Source organism: Hylobates moloch, unplaced genomic scaffold (genome assembly GCF_009828535.3).
Source record: "Hylobates moloch isolate HMO894 unplaced genomic scaffold, HMol_V3 SCAFFOLD_14, whole genome shotgun sequence".
In the NCBI taxonomy this organism is placed as follows: Eukaryota; Metazoa; Chordata; class Mammalia; order Primates; family Hylobatidae; genus Hylobates; species Hylobates moloch.
The window spans coordinates 6,071,729-6,091,898 of NW_026652289.1; the positions used below are offsets into that span (position 1 = coordinate 6,071,729).

At 43.3% G+C, this 20,170-nt stretch overlaps 1 protein-coding gene across 1 annotated transcript in view; it reads left to right on the plus strand.

Annotated features, from left to right (window-relative positions):
• DSCAM (DS cell adhesion molecule) overlaps positions 1-20,170 on the plus strand; it is a gene marked incomplete at its 5' end in the record, with an annotated part of 789,264 nt that overhangs the window by 681,311 nt on the left and 87,783 nt on the right. Inside the window, 2 exons of the mRNA XM_058427845.1 lie at positions 4,272-4,427; positions 14,002-14,135. Coding sequence (XP_058283828.1) covers positions 4,272-4,427; positions 14,002-14,135 — 290 coding nt within the window. The remainder of the gene's footprint in view (positions 1-4,271; positions 4,428-14,001; positions 14,136-20,170) is intronic.

A 20,170-nucleotide genomic window follows, 5' to 3' on the forward strand; every position in this document is an offset into this window, starting at 1 on the left:
ACACACACACCACACACACAGGTGCACACACACCATGCACATCACATACCACAAACACCACACACACACACCCCATGCACATCACATACCACAAACACCACACACACACCCCACACATTCACACAGGCTGAGAGGGGCAAATATTGTTACTACCACTTTAATTAGCAATAACCCGTATACTTTCCAAAATATGTCTAAGAAAGAATTCTGTTGTTAATGTGATCAGATGAAATAAAACTGGTTAGTATATTTGATAGAGAAGGTTAAATAAACAATATTTTGATGAATTTTCTGATAATTTTTTTCATGGTCAGAAAGTTAAATCATGGTTAAGGCCTGAAAGAAACAATTTATTTGAGAGTGCTAGGAAAATTGTATCCTCTGAAAAGTTACCGTTTTCCTCTGAATTTTTGCCACCTTCCATCTCATCCATCTTTCTTCATGGCACAAATGGTACATTCTGAAAGGAAGCAACAATTAGGTGCCAACTGGAGTGTGTGGGCAGCTGGGGCTTGCTTCAGAAGCTATTTCCACACCTATTGTTTTCTGCCTTAAAACCCTCTGAGAATGAGGCAAGATATAAATACACAAAACTATTTTGTTTAAAACAAAATTTGTAATAGAAAAAATCTGATATCTAAATTTATTTTATATATATTTTTAATTTTATGTCGCTCATGACCTCAACTGAACAATACACTTCAGTTAGTGTGTGTGTGTGTGTGTGTGTGTGTGTGTGTGTATGTGTGTGTGTGTGTATTAAACAGCCCTACAGGGGCATGAAAGCTAGACTGTAGAAATTCATGTTTAAAAAGAAAAAGCGTTAAAAAGAATGGCAAACTAAACACTCAGTTTTGTATCTGGCTTTCTTTTTTTTCATTCTTTGCTTTTTATTTCTTCCATATCTGCTAGTCACCCAGTATCTGTCACCAGGAAAATAGCCTTCCTTCACAGTCTATGAGGCGTTCTAGCAGATAGAGCCAACTGTGGCTCAGGTAGTTTTAGAAATCTTAAAATTGGGGTTTTGACTGCCTTCGTCTTCATCGTTCATGATAAATTAGTTAATCAAAATAACTTGAACCCGTTAATGAGTAAACATCCAAATGTTAATTCTAATTAGTATATTAACCATTAGCATTTTTAATCATTTTGTTTTAAGTGTTTGCTTTTTTTTTTTTTTTTCTTGAGACAGAGTCTTGCTCTGTTGCCCAGGCTGGAGTGCAGTGGCGCAATCTCGGCTCACTGCAAGCTCCACCTCCCAGGTTCACGCCATTCTCCTGCCTCAGCCTCCCGAGTACCTGGGACTACAGGTGCCCGCCACCACGCCAGGCTAATTTTTTGTATTTTTAGTAGAGATGGGATTTCACCGCGTTAGCCAGGATGGTCTCGCTCTCTTGACCTCGTGATCCACCAGCCTCGGCCTCCCGAAGTGCTGGGATTACAGGCGTGAGCCACGGTGCCCAGCCAAGTGTTTGCTCTCTTTAAGAAGATCAGAGAGGCCAGGTTGTCCTTCTCCCTCCCCACCAGGCTCTTCTTCCTCATTCTGTCTGATTCAAGAGTTGCATAGCTGGAGGGTCACAGCTTTCTCCTATATTGTGAAATGATCCTACTTTTTCTGTGAGGTGGACACCCTGCACTCTTGGGAAAAAAGACCTTCATCAAAGTCTCGTAACCAGCTGCCAGCACCCTGCTCTGACCAGCCCCTCCCCGCAGCTGTATTTTTATGGATTGTGTGTGTGCATATCTGTAGGGATGTACGTGTGTGATATTTGACAGTGACGTTTCTAAATCTGAAAACATCTTAATGAGTTCTATATTTAAAGTTTGTCCATTAGCATATGAGTTTTCAATTAGTTTGTTTAAAGACAGGGTCTGGCTCTGTCATTCAGGCTGGAGTGCAGTGGCACAATCACAGCTCACTGCAGCCTCCAGTTCCTGGGCTCCAGCGATCCTCCCACCTTGGCCTCCCAAGTAGCCGGGACCACAGGCATGAGCCGTCATGTCTGGTTACATTTGGGTTTTTATCCTAATCCAAAAGACTTATGTTAAATATATTCAGGAAAAGGAATATAATTGAATATGGAAAGACTCGTCCTTCAGAGATGAGAATTTCCAATCCATCTGGGACAACCACGTATTGATATTTTGACTGCCTGGTGACGACACATGCACAGACATTCTCGTCATTTTCGTAAGCCCTCTGTTGAGATTTCTAAATTGTGACCTCTAACAGCTGGCACCCTGCTGGCCTCCCTAGAAGACAGGAGTCCAAAGGCCTGTCTTTGGGCCATCCTCGCCCTGCTCTCTCCCCAGCAAAGCTCCAGCCTACAGAACTGTCTGCTTCTGGTGGTCCCAGGCCTTCGGCTCCCACTGGGGCCTGGACTGTGGGAGCCACGTGGAGCCCCTTTACCCCTCTTCTTGCAACTCCTAGAAGGCACAAGGGCTCTTTAGCATGTGAGGGACAGGCTTCAGCCATCCCATGCAGTATTTGCCATTCTCCTTTAATGCTGTATCCATTCCACATTATCTTTTTGGTGACAAAAAAAAAAGATGAACAAAAGATGTTCCACAGTCATCATAATCACAAAATACATGGCTATTCATTTGTGAACTTCTGTGCAATATCCTGGACACATGAGAGAAAAGACAAACAATGAGTGGGAAGGAAAACCAAGACAGGCAAAAAGCAAAAGCCCATTTAATCTGGCTGACACGACGGCTCGTGGGTGCCTCCATTTTTAGCCCATTTTCTACTTTTTCCCAGAGCAACTGAGGAGAGCAGCTGAGATCCACGGCCTGTCCCCTCAGCCACTGTGCTGGGTTCCTTGATCCTTCTGTCCCTTGACTTCCTTGTCTGTAAAATGAATGGGTTGCAAAAGTAATTGAATAACTCTGCTGGTTGTATAAGTTACTATCTGTACTTAGAATAGCATAGCACTGGCACCTAGGCAGGCATGCATGTCACATCCACTCCCTATACGGAGGCCAGGGAGAGTGAGAGGGATTGACAAGCAACTGGATTGTTCTCTAAATGTAGCCAAAACAGACCTGTTCAACAAGGAACTCCCCAGACCTGCTGGTCTCTTGGGGTAACCGGGCTGCTCTGGGTACCAACGTGTCGCTGACAGCCCCTTCCCCTAGGGGAACAGTTCTCAGGCCCTTCTCATGCTCTGAAGGTGACTCATTTCAAAACCCATCAGCCAAACACCGAGGAAGTACTTAGCACGTCATTTGTAAGTTTTCTCAAATTGCCATGTATCATATGCTGGAGATGAGAGTGCATAGTGTTCCATCTGTGAATATTATTAGTTGATCCCACTCCTGAAAGTGAAGCATTTTTAGCTGACACCAAGTTTCTGACACATGGGCATGTCACTTCAGGATTGAAGCTGAGAGGAGTTCACTCCAGGTAAAAAGAGGGGTTGGCTGAGCCACTCAGTTTAGCTCAGGTGTATTTTTTTCTTATTTAAAGATGTTATCTTTTCAGCTTTATTAAGGTATAATTGACAAAAACTGCATGTATTTCAGGCATGCAGCTTGTTTTGATGTATGTATCCAGTGTGAAATGCTTGCCACAATCAAGCTAGTTAACAGCAGGTCCACCATCTCACATAGTTAGCATTTTCTTCCTCCACCCTGAAATGATACAAAGTTTCAGTTATGCAAGATGAATAAGTTCCAGAGATCTAATGTACAAAGTGGCGACTATAGTTAAAGACACTGTCTTATAGACTTGAAACTTGCTGAAGAGGGTAGATCAGATATTTGAGATGAAGTTAGGTACATAAAAATACATGTATGTTAAAGTAGAGCTTGTTTAAAATAACAGTGAAACCCCTCAGCTTGCAGAAGCTTCCTAACGAATAGTTAGCAGTGGGGCTGCCGAGTGTGCAGTGTGTGTGTGTCGCCCTAAATGTGCTGCTAGGGGTGCAGGGGACATTGCTCATTAGCACCTGCTGAAGGGTGAGTGGCAGCCCTGGTGCTGGCCTTGGCTTGATAACACTTAACTTGGAGCGAATTGCTTCATTTTCCATACCAACGTTCTGCCTTGTGTTCTGGAGCAGTTTGATGTGAATGTTCTTTTCCAAAGGGCCACATGACACCATGAGCTCACAGGATGGCTGTGCATAGTCCCTTTGAGAATTCCCGTGTCCAGATGATGGCTGGATGGGCGATGGCATGGCACAGGGACAGTCAGTGGGGACAGTGTGGAAAAACGAGCAAAAATGGGCTCAGAAGTGAGATTTTGTTTTCTTGTTCTTGTCCTCTAGAGCTGGGTGAGATTAAAAACATCACCACCACACAGCCTTCACTGGAGCTGGACGGGTTGGAAAAGTACACCAACTACAGCATCCAGGTGCTGGCCTTCACCCGCGCAGGAGACGGGGTCAGGAGTGAGCAGATCTTCACCCGGACCAAAGAGGATGGTGAGAGACGGGTGGGCGGCGGGTCCCAGCAATTGCTGGAAGGGCTGGGCCACAGAGAGCTCACTTGCCTTTGCCCTGCAGTTCATCAGGCTATTCTCAGTGCAAACCTTTGCTGCCCTCCCAAAATATCCCAGCGCAGTTCAGACCATTAACGTCCTCTCTTGCGTTTGCTTGATGTGTGTAATCCATTGCTTCTTCTTCCTCTATATTTTTTCTTCTTTCCTTTTTTTTTTTTTTTGGCCAAGTATTATTGTAAATAGAAACTCATTTTATCCTAGAGCTGTAATACTTGTCATACATGTTTTGTATCTTGTTAGAATAATTTTAGTAGCTATTCAGCTATTAGTGTAAGCTCTGATTCAATCCGTCCTTCCACTTCTTGAAAATTATGTACAGACTGAAGTTCTATTATTCTTTGCCAGCTGAATCACTTTAGAATAAGTCCTTAATTTGAGAACTTCATGTTAATTTTTTTTAATTCTTGCAAGAATTCATGGTGATTTTGTAAAAATTTAAATTGCTGCTGATTTTGTTCTACAACAATAATTCTTGCTGTTCCTTACAATTTGGATTGGGTTGTGTGACTATTACCCAAACGTACAGAAACCATACAACAAAGATTCTGTATTATTTTAAGGGAAACTCTGAGGGGCCTTAGCCAAGCCTGTTTAAGGAACAGATAAGTTCTGATAAATACTACCGTGGTAGTGAGAAAAGTAGCCTCCACCTTAATAAAGGAAGGAGCAACTGATGTCAAATTGATGCCCACGTAGAACCTTCCCAAAATATTCCAGCATAGAAGTATGCATTGAGATGAGACATTAGCAGAGCTAAATGCTGTGCTGGATTGTCTCTGCAACTTTTGTCTTCTTGCCAGGACTCTGTTCCCTAAGCAGTATAGGGCGGGAAAGCTGTTGGCCATTGCTGGTCACCTCCTGTGTATGGGCAGGTTTGATGTCTATGCTATCTCCCCCACTACTAGAGTATCAAAAATGACGTTATTCTATCCCATATCTGCTCTGATGGAAGCAAAGAACACCTACTCAGGGGCCATGATACGCTCTTCTCTTCAGCCTTTCTGCCCCTGACAATGATTCCCTGTTATTCTGAGCCTGCCATCTTCCACCTCACTCTCTGCTCTCACCTTGGCAAGCCAGGCCTTGCTCCTCCGAGCAGCCCCAGGCATCCACTCTCACCTGGTGTTTTTGCTGCCTCTGTAGTCCTTCTCAAATTATAATGTCTACACCCAAACTAATCCTCATTTGCTTTAGTTTTTTTCTAAAATGCATAGGTAGTTTTTCCAGGGAATGTACAGGTGTCAGCCAGTTCTGCTCTAAGAAACTGGATTATTTAGGGAAATCTAAGGTTCAAATGTAATGCCATTAGGAAGTCACACATCAATAGAGATATCTAGAAAGCCAAGTCCTGAGTGAAGACAGCCATAATTTAATTTTTTTTAAATGTAATAAACAAAGAGCTGTGCAAATGCTGGCTCTGTCACCTGGTGCCCATGGGTCTTTGGGCACCTTACCTAAGCGTCTCTGAACTGGATTGTCGTTAGGGACAATCTGCTGTAGCAATCAGACTGCACAGAACCAACGTATGAGAGCTGAAGTGGTGTCTGAAAACACCTGCTTGCCACAGAGTGGGATGCTTCCTGACACTCAATATTTGATTATCTGCTCTCCACTCCTTTAGACTAGAGGTGAAATACTCCTTTTTACATTGCTAAGCAATAGTGCAAATGTCACAGGAATTATTATTTAAAGAGCAAATTGATCATCCATAAAAGGTTTTGCACCTGCATGTTTAGAAGAATGTACAGAAATCCAATAAGAAGGGAAGGCTCTTCACAGAACCTTATTAACTCACAATTTTAGATCAATTTTTAATTAATATTCTAGTTTCAAGAATGATAGAGTTCTGTCTCAGAACTTGACCCCAAGGCCCAAGGTCTAATTTGTCAATCAATTATGCTTTGCTTTTGTCTCCAGTGCTGATAGTGTATGGAGCTGGGATTGCCTATGGAAAACCCTGCCTTGGGTCCCCCAGTTACCCCAAGGAAGAGGCCATGAATTCCACTTTTGCCGGTGGTATGGGACAAGGACTATGCAGAACTGAGTGTCAATATTTCTTTAGGATAAGTCTGCATTTTCAAAAAGAAGTGGAGTGGTGGATCACTTGAGACCAGGAGTTCGAGACCAGCCTGGCCAACATGGTGAAACCCTGTCTCTACTGAAAATGCAAAATTAGCCGAGTGTGGTGGTGGGCACCTCTAATCCCAGCTACTCGGGAGGCTGAGGCAGGAGAATCACTTGAACCCAGGAGGCAGAGACTGCAGTGAGCTGAGATCGTGCAACTGCACTCCAGCCTGGGTGACAGAGCGAGACTCTGTCTCAAAAAGAAAAAAGAGGTGGAGTGAAGATTGGGGGGAAGAAGAGAAAAACTAGAATAATATCACTTTATCTCCCAGGTTGCCATGAAAAATTCAATAATTTAGAAACGGTGAAGAATTGTGTCAACCACTTTTGTAGACTGAATACCTAATATAATTAGGCATTTCAGCAGTTTACAGAATTAAATGCAATTTTATTTATCTGATTGGAAGAAGGGACAAAGGCCAATTCGGAGAACAAATGCCCAGTCAAATTGATTATAGATCCTATTTATACTTCAATGAGAAAGCTTTGTAATTTTGAACTTTGGATTACACTTGCAATTTCAATTAAATTGTGTAAAAATACAGATAGATTTCCAGTAAAATAATAATTACCAACATTTGCTCAGTTCTTTCTCAATAAGATACTATTTTAGGCTCAGGTTGAAGTTTCAGCGTTTATCAATGTTGTTGCCGGCAAAGAAAGATGGCTGCAGTAACAGCGAGCATCTGATCCAGCTGTCTACGCTAGACACGCGTCCTGTACCAGTGTTCCTAATCTAGGCAGCCTGGAGGCTTAAACTGTCTTATTAGGTCACTGGTCATACTAAAAAGAGAAACTTAACCCTAATAAAGGCAAAAATTTACTTTTGCAAGGGATTCTTTGCAATAGCAATATTTGTTTAGAGAACGAGTCTGTGCTTGTCCTCTAAAGGTAGTTTCTCTACCTCTATCTAAAGATTCTTGGGCTCATAGACATATTCACAGGTCCACGGACACATTCTCATGTCTGTGGTCAAAATCTCAGGGCCATGGACATAGTCTCTTATCCATAACTATAGTCTCTGGTGAATGGACATATTCTCATGTCTGTGGTCAGAGCCTCAGGGCCGTGGATATCATCTCTTATCCGTAAATACGGTCTCAGGTGCATGGACATATTCTCATGCCTGTAGTCAGAGTCTCAGGGCCATGGATATCATCTTTTATCCATAAATACAGACTCAGGTGCATGGACATATTCTCATGCCTGTGGTCAGAGTGTCAGAGCCATGGATATCACCTTTTATCCACAAATATAGACTCAGGTGCATGGACATATTTTGGGGGGTCTGTGACTACTGCTCACAGTTCACGTTCTCTTTCCAGGACTGCTCAATCAATGAGAACTTGTGCCCCTATTATTGCTGCAGAAACACAAAGGATGACTTGGTGATCTGGCTTTCTGTTTTTGAGCACAAGAACAACTAATCCTGACTTCTAAAAACAGTTGTGAAATCCTGATGCCATTTTATTTGCCAATACCATAATATGAGCCAAGCCATAAGGAAAAAGAACACAAACAAAATGCAATCTATTAATCTTCCAATTGCTATTTTCACTCTGAAGGCAAAAGCCAGTTTTAGCCTTGATCCCTTTACACAAGAGTAAACCTTGCATATGTATCAATAGAGATAGCTAAGTTCAAATATTTACTGAACACATCACTAATGCACATAACTCTGAAGGCACATGTGAGAGGGCCAGCAGCAGGTGTAATATATGCTCTCTACTCCCTCCCCACTGTCAATTAGCAATCTCATTGGGAGGAGATCTGAAAGTAGAGCTAAGAGGAAGCAAAAAAATAAGCTGACATCCGGATACCTCTGAATCTTCTGACCACGCATACTTTGAGCCATACATACTTGTGAAAGTGTGGATAGTGTGTGCCTGTGACGTGTGCTGGGGTGACTATGTGACCACACTTCAGTAGACCTGAAAGTAGGTAGATTGCATGTTGTGTTTGCATAGCCACCAGTGGTACTGTTCCTCAGTAGACACTGGGAAGTACTGCCAATCAACACTGCTTAAGATTCCGGTGCTCTACGGCCTATGGTAGTGTGCCCTGTGCAGTGGCAGGTATACCAGCAACAAGATGTCCTAGAAGAGATTCTACCATGTGGCTTTCCACACTCCCTCCACTGCAGTGGATCCCAAACTAGGTTCTTACCTCAAACTAGGTGGGCCCCAGAGGTGCCCAGTGGTAAGCAAGAGGCCCAGTGGGAGACTCCATTCTTCCCCTGACCCTGGCTTCAAGAGCTGCCCCACTTCCACTTGTGTTATGTGCTGGGTTTTCACATGATGGTTTGGTTAAAGGATCAGTCAAACATTTAAAGAATGCTTGAACACTCTTGCTCTAGTGAGAGGAAAGGCCAAAAATACCAGAGTCTTACGGACATGGGAAGAGAAAAGGGACATATGTGCACGCTTGGTGGGATGACAGCTGTGAACGTGACTTGTCCCTCCAGGATCGTAGCATCCGCATGGCACGGCATGGCTCAGGAAAAGCTACTGAAAAGTTGTGGGCTTAGAAGGATCTGGCTACCATGGTGTACCACATATGTACATGCATGTTTGTGTGTGCACGTGTGCATACACACACACACACACACACACACCTGCCTGTGGCTGTTTGCTAAGACCAGAAAAATGATGGTGAAAAAAAATGAAGCTGACTGAGGTGTCTGTGTGGGTGTTTAATCAGACTGTTGTCTGATATTCCTACTTCAAGGCAATACTGTTTCAGAAAAATGATTGTGGTATTTTTACATTAAGGTATGTTACAGGAGGGCTTACCCACTTGTATTTATTTTCTATGCTGTGGAACAGATTGCTACAACCTTAACACCTTAAAACAATACAAATGTCTTAGCATTTCCAGGGGTCAGGCATCCAGGTCTGGTTGAGCTGAGTCCCCTGCTCAGGGTCCCACAGATGAATCATGGTGTGAGCTGGGCCTGTGCCCTCATCTGAGGTCAAGGTCTCCCAGGCTCAGAGGTTATGGGATCTTTTTTTTTTTTTTTTTTTTGGTTATGGGGCTGGAGTCACCAGCTTCCGGAGGCTGCCTGTTACTGCCTGTCACACCCCCTACAACATGGTAGCTTCCTTCTTCAGGACCAATAGGAAATCCTCACATGGCTTCCAATCTCTCTGACCTCTTCTGTCTCTGACCTCCATCTCCTCTTCTAAGGGGCACATCTGATTAAACCCAGCCCACCCAGGAAACTTTCCTTTTCATTAACTGAAAGTCAAGCGATTAGGACCTCAATGATACCTGAACAAGCCCTTCACCTTTGCCACATGGCACAGCCTGCCCATGGGAGGAATCTGTCCATCATAGTAACAGATGCCACACCCATTCAAGGGGAAGGAATCACCCAGGCACATATACTAGAAGGTAAGGCTCCTGGGGACCCATTGTAGAATCCTGCCTACCACACAGACACGAATGAAATCATTTTTCCACTCTTGGAAAATCTGTATTGAGGATCTAGTATGTTCCAGATACTGGCCCAGGAACTAAAGACGCAGAGAAACAGGATGGGCGTGGTGGGGTTTGCAAGCTAGTGGGGGAGACAGATGTTGATAGATCACCCCTGAGTGGATTGTTTCAAGTGCAATGATGAAGAAGAGTCTCAACAGAGACATGGAAGTCCTGACCTGACCTAAGCTGGTGATCAGGGAGGCCTTCCTGGAGGAAATGACGCATACTAGAACCTGAGAGATGAGTAAGCGTTGCCAGGAAGAAGGCAGAGGGTGGGAAAAAGTCCAGACAGAGGCATCCCAAGACCCTGGATCATGGCATCCCAAGGGTCCGGGGTGGGAGAAGCAAACCACTTTCAGGGAACTGAAACAGAGCTCAGTGTTGGGGAGCATCATCAAATCAGGGGGAGAGCCCAACTGCTGACCTGTCCTGTCCATGTGGACCTCCAAAGGGCTCGTCGAGTGACAGCAGGAAGACAATTCCAGGTCCTGGTCTGAGATGGGGCAAGAGAAGAGCAGGTTTGGATAGAAGACGGTGAGCGCTGTTGTGACTATGTCGGTCTGAGGTGCCTGTGTGAAACGTCTCAGCCAATTGGACACATGAGACACAGAAGCATCTGCAGCTCAGAAGGGATGTCCCGGTGCATTGGAGGAATGTAGAAGAGAGAATTCTCTGAAGGCCACATTCTTTACTGCAATCAATTAAACTTGAATGCAGAACTTCTCTCTACGATGCCCAGGAATTCATGAAAACTTCCCAAGTTTGTTTTGACCTTCATAAGAGAAACTCAGACTACCAAAATGGAATGTGGTCACTAAGAATGTTTCAAGGAAATATGTCCCAAACAGACATGGTATACCGTTTTTTACTCCATCCTATGCCATCTCTGTCTTCTGCAACTCTCAGTGTCAGGTGTTTGGCATTCACCACTGAGTCACAAAGTAAAGGCTAGTATCATTTAGTGACATATAATCCAAGGACATAAGGATGGTTATTAGAGATGATAGCTAGAACTTATTTGGTGCTTACTGTACAGAGAACAATAAATCATTTACATGAATTATCTCATAATTCTAAGAGTAAAAACATAAGCTGGCACAATTATTGTTGTAGATTTATAAATGAGGGAACTAAAGATTATTAGAGAAGTTAATCAGCTTCTCCAGGACATGGAGCTAAGTGGTAGAGCCGCATGAAACCAGCAGTGAGGCTCCAGGGCCCACACCTTTAAGCTTTATGATATTGTCCAAACCAGAACTAAAATGTTAAGTTCTAGCTCTGAAAAGATTAGCTCAATCATCCAGAAAGCCTTTCCAAAATGCCATGTTCTTCAACTTTTCTATGTTGTTATTTTATTGTACAAAGTTCTAGTAACCATACAAGGAAAGCTTGTGTAAGGTAGATCATAAATCCATGTAGGAGGAGCCAACGGCGAGTTTAGATGGCGCAGTAAAAGTCCCTCAATCGGCTGTGACACAGGCATGCTCACGGAAATCATCACTTAAAACAAGGAATCACCAAACTGTACAGTGGTCAAGAAGTACCTGAAATGTTGCATTTTAACTTAAAACATATAAATATGTATTTATTCCCTAATCATTCTCTAATCACATGACTTAGGATCACTTCTTGAAGTTTTGGGTGAAAAGATTGGAGTTCTGTGCCATCTTTTACTCCATGAACTGTATTTAATGTGTAGCATCTGCATTTTTCAACTGGTATCTCAATTAAGAGCATGTGACCATTTACCAACGATCTGTTTGCAAATTGGGACAAATCCACATGTCCCATTCTTCTCAGTGGTCCTGACCAAACATAGATCAGCCTTCTTCTTTCCTTCCTTTCTTCCTTCCTTCTTTTCTTCTTTCTTTTCTTTTTTATCCTTCTTTCCTTTTGTCTTCCCTTCTTCCTTTCCTCCTTCCTTCCTTTCTTTTTTCTTCCCTCTTTCCTTTCTTCCTTCCTTCCCTCCTTCATTCCTTTTGTTCTTCCTTCCTTCATTTCTTTCTCTTTTTAATTTCTTTCTCTTTTTAATTTCTTTCTAACTTACCTCTAAGGAAGCCTTTCCAAAGTAGTCCCATTAACTGTCATAGAAACAGCTTTCTCTTGCACTTGAATTTCATTGGTTTACGTAATGAATTAACTTACAGTATTACCCATGACAGGTACAATTGTCACAAACAGGTTGGAAACAAATACAACTGACCCCTCTTCAGCAGCCATTCAACTGGTTGGTGCTAGACTACTTGGCCTCCTAAAGAGAAGCTGCCCAGCAAGAGTGTTCAGTGTGGTGAACACCAACCAGGGGCTTTATGGAAAGGACTGAGAATGTTGGCTAAGCTGGGGTGTCTACTAGGATTAAAATCCCCAGGAAATGTTCACTCTGCCCTTGTTGTTCAGGAGGAGCCCTGGCAGCTCTGAACTAGGTTGTGGATGTCTTAGACATTGCCCTCACCTGATACAGGTTTGTTCTCAAGGGATTTTTTAACCCAGGATCTATCACTTATGTGTGTTACCTTTTCTAGACCTTCCACTGTCAGCAAGACTTGCCAAAAATGGATTACCAAGATTTTATATTTTCAAATGGTGACTATGTCCAACCCAAGTTAGTTCTCACCCAAAGCTCTTGGTTTTGTTATGCAGACTTAGAAGAGTCAAGGTGACAATTATGAGATGCACATTCAACTCCAAAACGATTTACTGAGCAGTTGCATTGCCATCAAAGCAGTAAAAGACACAGATTTCTCCAGGGGCTTGCAAGGGATTTCTACTGGTTGGAATTTCAATGTCTCCATCAGTGTGGTTGCCCTCCATGTGGACAGTGAGGTTAATGAGGAACAAAGCAAGAGCTCTGATGCCTTCCTCACTGGCACCTTTGACATTTTGGCATCTTCCGTGTCTTGGCCATCTCACCCCCCCTCACCTCTTCAACCTGGAAAATAAAATCAAATAACAAGAGGAGTGGGGCATGCCTTCAGTCTCACTCCCAAATCATGCTTAATATTGCTGCCACCATGTTCTGCCTTCTTAGCTGGTTTACAGAGGAGAGTTTGTCTTACATGGATACTGTGAATCTTGAACACAATAATCCCTATTCATCAACAATATTTCCATACCTCTCCTGAGCCCAAAGTGGTACCATTACAAAATGACTGGGGTGAGGGAGGGTGGGGTCTGCTGGCTGAGGTAGTTCACCCTCATGCTTCTCAAATTCAGGATCCAAAAGGTTCATCCCCAGTACATTCAAAGCCAAAAACTGCAGCAGAAATGAGACTGATCCAGAAGTTAATTCTCCAGTTATCCAGAGGCAGGAAGTCGCCAGGGGCTGAAATGGGTTGGGAAGACTCCCCAGGACAAGAGGGACTAGAACTGACTGTATTAGGTCCTACAGCTACAAAGGACCACAGACTCCAACATTAGGAATTTATTTGCTGTCTCTGAGTTCTGGAGGCCAGAAGTCCAAAATCAAGGTGTCTTCAGGGCTGGTTCTCTCTGAGAGCTTTGAGACAAGCAACGGTTCTGGGCTTCTCTCCTTGGCTTATAGATGCCCTCTTCTCCCTGTGTCTTCACATCATCTTCCCTCTATACATGTCTGTCTCTGTGTCCAAATTGGCCCTTTTTATAAGGACACCAGAAGTACTGGATTAGGGACCACCCTAACAAACTCATTTTAACTCGATTACCTCTGTAAAGACCCTACCTCCAATTACAGTGTCATTCTGTGGTCCTGGGGGTTAGGACTTCAACATATGCATTTGGGGGGGGCACAGCAGAACCCATAACGATCATCCTGAAAGAGCTGAACAGTAAGCGCGGAGTGGGGTCGTGTTGGGAAGCGTGGGTCCGCAAGCCCAAGTTGAGGCCCCACCTTGTGACTAAACGCACGGCTCTTCCAGTTCCAGGTCCTCCCGCGGGCGTGAAGGCAGCGGCGGCCTCAGCCTCCATGGTCTTTGTGTCCTGGCTTCCCCCTCTCAAGCTGAACGGCATCATCCGAAAGTACACTGTATTCTGCTCCCACCCCTATCCCACAGTAAGTTGGTAAATAACCAAGTGCCTTTCAAGCGTCTGCCAGGGACGAGCTGCAGGTGCCCGTGCTGGACAGTTTCGTTCCTTTGTTTCCCACCTACTTGGGTCTTTCCGGTGGTTTTGTTTTGCCCCTGCTGTCTCCACATACAAAACAAAGTCCTCATTTACACCTCATTTGAAAATACGCTCCTGAATCATGACAAGGGGGACAATTGTCTGGAATTATTGTTTATTTGGTGAGTTCCCACTAAACTGCCAGCAGCCTGATCAAAATCAAAACCCAGAGGCCTTAATTGTGCCTTAATTGATAGTCAGTGGACAACACCTATTGATTTTACTGTTGGACTCATCATGACAGGCACCTCACGCCTTCCCTCCCTCCCTTCTTCCTCCCTCCCTCCTTCCTTCCCTCCCACCCCATCCCTCCCTTCTTTCCCTCCTCCATCTCTCAGGGGGAAAAGAATAGCAGGCAAAACCCTATTGTGCTAGAAATGAGGGACTTTAATGAAGATCTATTACCCTTACAGTTACAGCAGTCAGGCTGGTTCATTGTGAAGGAACTAAAAGTTATTTACTATTTCAAAGTGTGGTTTTTGTTATCGTTCATATTATTCCTGCTGAATAATCATTATAAAGTTAGACTGCTTCTGAGACCACACCAAAACATATCAAAAAGGGAAATTTTAAAGAAAACATTAAAATGACCCACCAAAATTGACGATGTCTTCATAGAAACATTATGACATTTTCTGCGACAGTTGCCATGTCTCTTCCATCTTTGTATCTCCAGCTCCCGGCATAGAACTTGACACATGTAGTCATTCACTAAGCATTTGTGGAGTGAATATACACACTGGTTTGGTTTCCTTTCTGGTAAAATACACATAACGTAAAACTTATCGTCTTAACCACTTTGATTATCGAGTTCATCAGTATTAAATACCTTCATGTTGTTGTGAAACCATCACCACCATCCATCTCCAGAACTCTACAAAACCGAAACTCTGTCCCCATTAAACACGAATTCCCCATCCTTCCTCCCGCCAGCCCCTGGCACCCACCATTCTACTTTCTGTCTCCGGATTTGACTCCTCTAGGGACCTCGTGCATGTGGAATGATACAGCATTTGTCGTTTAGTGACCGGCTCATTTCACTTGACATGATATCCTCAAGGTTCATCCATGTTGTAGCATGCGATGGAATCTCCTTTCTTGTTAGGGCTGAAAAATATTCCCAAACAAATTTATGGATTAATCTTTTAATCAAGGTGATATGTTTGCCCAAGCTCAGAGTCCACAGAGGCCCCTGAGGCCTGGTGTACCCCAACAGTGAGTGTGAGTGAGAGAGTGTGTGGGCTTGCTTGGCCCATGAAGGTCCATCTGTTTCTGAAAAAAGCAAGGTGTGTTCTCTACTGCTTATGCATTCATGGCAGTACTCTGCCCTTGAAGTCGATACGTAAATGTAAATAGTCAGAGTTAGGCTCCACAACATCTTTCTTGGCTTCTTATATGGTCTTCAATATGCTGTTAATCCTCACTTGCTGAATCCTACCAGCAAAGCCCAGAGATGGAGAGAAGCGTAGACACTGAAAAAAAGCTGAGCCATTGTGCCCTCAATGGCCAGGGTGGCTTCTGATTTTCTGCTTAGCACTGACATGTCCCGTATTCACCAAAGAGAGACAAAAATTATTGCTGAAATAAAGTATACTCATTTTCCACTAGAACTTGAATTGCATCTGTATTAGTGTTCACTCATTCATTCATTGATCTCTTTGCTATGGGATTCACGTTTGCTGTTTTGACTCTAACAGGCTAGAAAGCACCTAGCAGGGTACAGAAACACCAGCAGCTTCCTCTCGATTTGTCTTCTTAATCATATCTTTATCGCTGAACTAAAAATCCCTACCTGGCTTATTTGAAATGAGTCCTTAGTGACTGATGCTTACTGAGAAAGCCCCTATTTGTGGATGATACAGGCTGTATTTGGCTCTGTCCTCCCGGCCTAAGAATTACATACAATCAAAAAGGAAGAAAAAACATCCTATCCTGAAAACAAAGTCACACAGGTGTTGTTAGATGGGGTAGAAACGCATTTCCCCAGGATTTCTCCTGTCTCTTCACCCACAAAACAATGGGATTTGACCTGCCCAGGATCTTAACAACACACTCTCAAAAGGGACAGTAATGAGGGCCAGCAAGGCACGGTGGCTCACGCCTGTAATCCCAGCACTTTGGGAAGCCAAGGCAGGAGGATCACTTGAGGCCGGGAGTTTGAGACCAGCCTGGCCAACATATGAAACTCCACTTCTACAAAAAATACAAAAATTAGCCAGGTGTGGTGGCACATGCCTGTAATCTCAGGTACTTGGGAGGAGGCTGAGGCAGGAGAAACTCTTGAACCTGGGAGGTGGAAGTTGCAGTGAGCCAAAATGTCACCACTGCACTCCAGCCTGGGCAACAGAGCAAGACTCTGTCTCAAAAAAAAAAAAGAAAAAGAAAAAGAAAAAGAAAAAAAAATGACAGTAATGAGAGCAAACCCACCAGAAAAAGGTGGGAAATAACAGCTGAGATTTTTATCAGGGTATCTCTGTGTTGCCTTTTTACCATATTAAAAAGACTAGAGACATAGAAATATGATGGGCAGGTGCCTGTGTCCTTCCAGGAGATAATACCTAGAAAGTGTTACAAGAAGGTCCCAGAACCCCAGAGCATCCTCATTGAAATGAAGTGAACTAAAAACAGTTCCCTCTCCGTATCCACCTTCCTATCTATCTCAACCATCATTTAAGACCACGAGACCTATTTTTTACATCAAATAGTATCGCTGAGAGTCAAGGTCAGAGACAATTATTTCTCTTCAGAGGTGAATACTTGTAAATAGTATCTATTATTCTGTTTTAAATATGAAATGATCAAGAAACTTTAAAGTACAGGAAAGAGGGTGTTTTTTTATTTGTTTTGTTTTTTTTCATCAGTTTCTGCAATTTGACTTTCAGTCGGTAAACTAGATGCTGTCAAGTTTTCCGAGGCGTTTGCATTTCTGGCTATGTGTGCGAATGACCACCAGAGGGCAGTATGAGCTCTAGATATTTTCCTTGCTCATAAATCTGAATTTTTTTCTTTGAAATGATTTCATGGTTGAATGTAGAACATAGGGGGTAAATCAGGACACGATATGCCTTGTAATTTGGTCCTTTTTATAAGAGTCCCTCAGCTAACCTCCTCGCTGATGTCATTTTCTCTCAAGATCCCAAATTCATCTCCCCTTCTTGGGAAAGGACCTTGTTAAAATAGACAAGCTTTTTTCTCTAATATGTGACATATGATGTCTGCTGATAGGCATTTATTTCATGGTGCTCTCTCAGTTTAGCTTAGAAAAAGACATTAGAATTTGCAACTTTGCATGTGGTCAGATGACAAGTTAGGGTAACTGAGAATGAAATCTGCAAACAGGTTGTCTAAATATGGTGCGGACTGAACGTGAACTTTCCCTCGGGGGTCCAGCAGTGCAATGAGATATTAAACTCCCCAATCAGAGATTCAAACCGCAAAATCTCAAAAGTCATTTGATTCAGAGCCTCATCCACGTAATTTGTGGATTCTGGCTATTAATTTTAATATATAATGGTTTGAATGATCAAACAATCTATTATAAGCAATGAAAATCCAAAGACGTGAGATAACCCTTTTAAGGTCCCAGGAAGAAAACAGCCAAGCTTCATTTCCTCCCCGATGCTCCCATCTACATAAAAGCAGTCTGAAAAACTTTTACCTACAGACTGCTTTTACTATATACACATTAAATAAGCATTATGATATAGACATTGTCTATTTCACAATGCTAATCTCATTTGCAGAGCTTAGAAATGTAAAATTAGGAAGCACAGACTTCTCATTAATGAAAACTAAAAATCAGAAGGCATAAAATCTCTCTGAGCTCTGATTCACATTGGTTATTCCAGCTTCAGATGATAATGTTATTCAGTTCCTGTACATAGTAGGTGCTCAATAAATTTTGCTGAATGAATCAGTGAGAATACACTACTCTTCTTACCCAGAAGACTTGGGCAATTAAGCTCTCCACAGTGTAGCCCAAAACTTAGAATTAAACAAGTCTTCTGGGAGGCAAAGTAACTCACCAGGTCCAGACAGCTTCCCACCCCAGGCAACAGGTGTGTGTTTGCCTCCCCATCAGCCAAAGACTGCGTCAAATAAAGCCATAGTCAGGCTGAGGGCGAAAGGGGACTTCCGAGAACCAGAAATGTGCAGGAGTCTCAAGGAGTGGAAAAGTGGTATAACGTGGAATCTGGAAAGCAGCGTCTAACGTGCTCATCTGTATCTACAATGACATTCATCGCAGTGTTCACTCTTCCTCTGTCACATGGAACACGGACCTCCTGGCTGTATTAAAATGTCATTCCTCCCTCCCAGTACCCTCCCTATTTCATGTCACTGTAGCATATAGTGACGCTACTAGATAGCGATTTGCTTTTAAAAACCTCCTTTTCTTAGCTTCCATTATCATGTTTTTTATTCTTTGTTTCTTCTTGTCCCTCTGCTTCCCACCCTTAAATGTAGGCATTTTCCAATATTCTTCCTTTGTCTCTTAATATTCTTCACTGTCTCCGTGGATCATTGAATCTGCTCTTATAATTTAACTGTCATCTGAAATTAAAGAGTTCGCATTTTTTATCTCTATGCTGACAATCTTAGAGAACCATGAGTCCTATATTTCCAACTTACCACCATCTGCGTTCTCAGGAAGACCTCTCCAGTACTTCACATTCAATGTGCCCACAAACACATTTATACTTGTCTCTCCCTCTCTTCCTGTGTTCTGGTTTAGCTGATGATCTAACAAAATCTGCTGCCTTCTGACCAGAAGCCTTCAAGCTACCTATAGTTCCTCTCCTAATCATTTATTCATTTTTACCACAAATAAACATAGAGCACTACTCTTAGACCAAGCTCTGAGCCAGGTTCTGCATCACATCAATCAAGAGATGCTGAGTTAGGGGTCATCACAAACAGGCCTGAAACCTCAGTGATTTACAATAACCAATGGTTTTATTTTTCTTTCACGATCATGTTCATTGTGAGTACGTGGTAGTCCATGCCATGTTATCTTCAGTCCAGGAAGGACCCAGGCAGGTTTCATGACAAAGAGAAAGAAATCTCTGAAGCTCTGACATAGGCATGTAAACGCTCCAGCACAAATCATGAGCCAGAATCTGTCGTAAGATTCTGGTCCATGTCTTAACCACAAGCGGACCGTGACGTATGCTCCAAACCCATACCCAGAAGTTCTAGGGAAGGCAGGAAACACTAGACAATGTCACCCTTCTGTGTGATGTGACAGAGGACACAGCAGTGATGTGCATAGCACAGTGCAGGAGCGCGGACTGGGTGTCACTCAAACACACGGCCAGAATGGTTGCTTGGAACACATAGCTAGCCCTGGCTTGCAGGAAGAGAAGAATTTTACCTGATGAATCAGAGGCAGGAAGGGGTAATATGATCAGAGGAAATAAATGAGCAAAGTGACATCATGTCACAAGAGCTCTCTGCAATGTCTTTTTTGTTGTTTTTTTGTTTGTTTTGAGACAAGAGTTTCACCTCCCAGGTTCAAGCGATTCTCCTGCCTCAGTCTCCTGAGTAGCCGGGATTACAGGCACCCGCCACCACACCGGGCTAATTTCTGCGGTTTTAGTGGAGATGGGGTTTCACCATGTTGGCCGGGCTGCTCTGGAACTTCTGACCTCAGGTGATCGGCCTGCCTCGGCCTCCCAATGCAATGTCTTCTTAATCTCCTTTCCTTTCACACCCAATGCCATTGCCTTGCTTCAGGTCCTCTCCTGGAGAACCAAAACCAAGCCAGAAGCCTTCCCACTGCCAGGCTCAACTCCCAGTCTGTTGTCCACATCCCTGTCACAATTCCTCTTCCAGTTCTGAATCTGAGCGTGTTATTCCCTTGTGCAAATTTCTTGGATGACTTCGCAGTTTTTATCTAAAGACATTCAAAATTCTCAATATGACCTA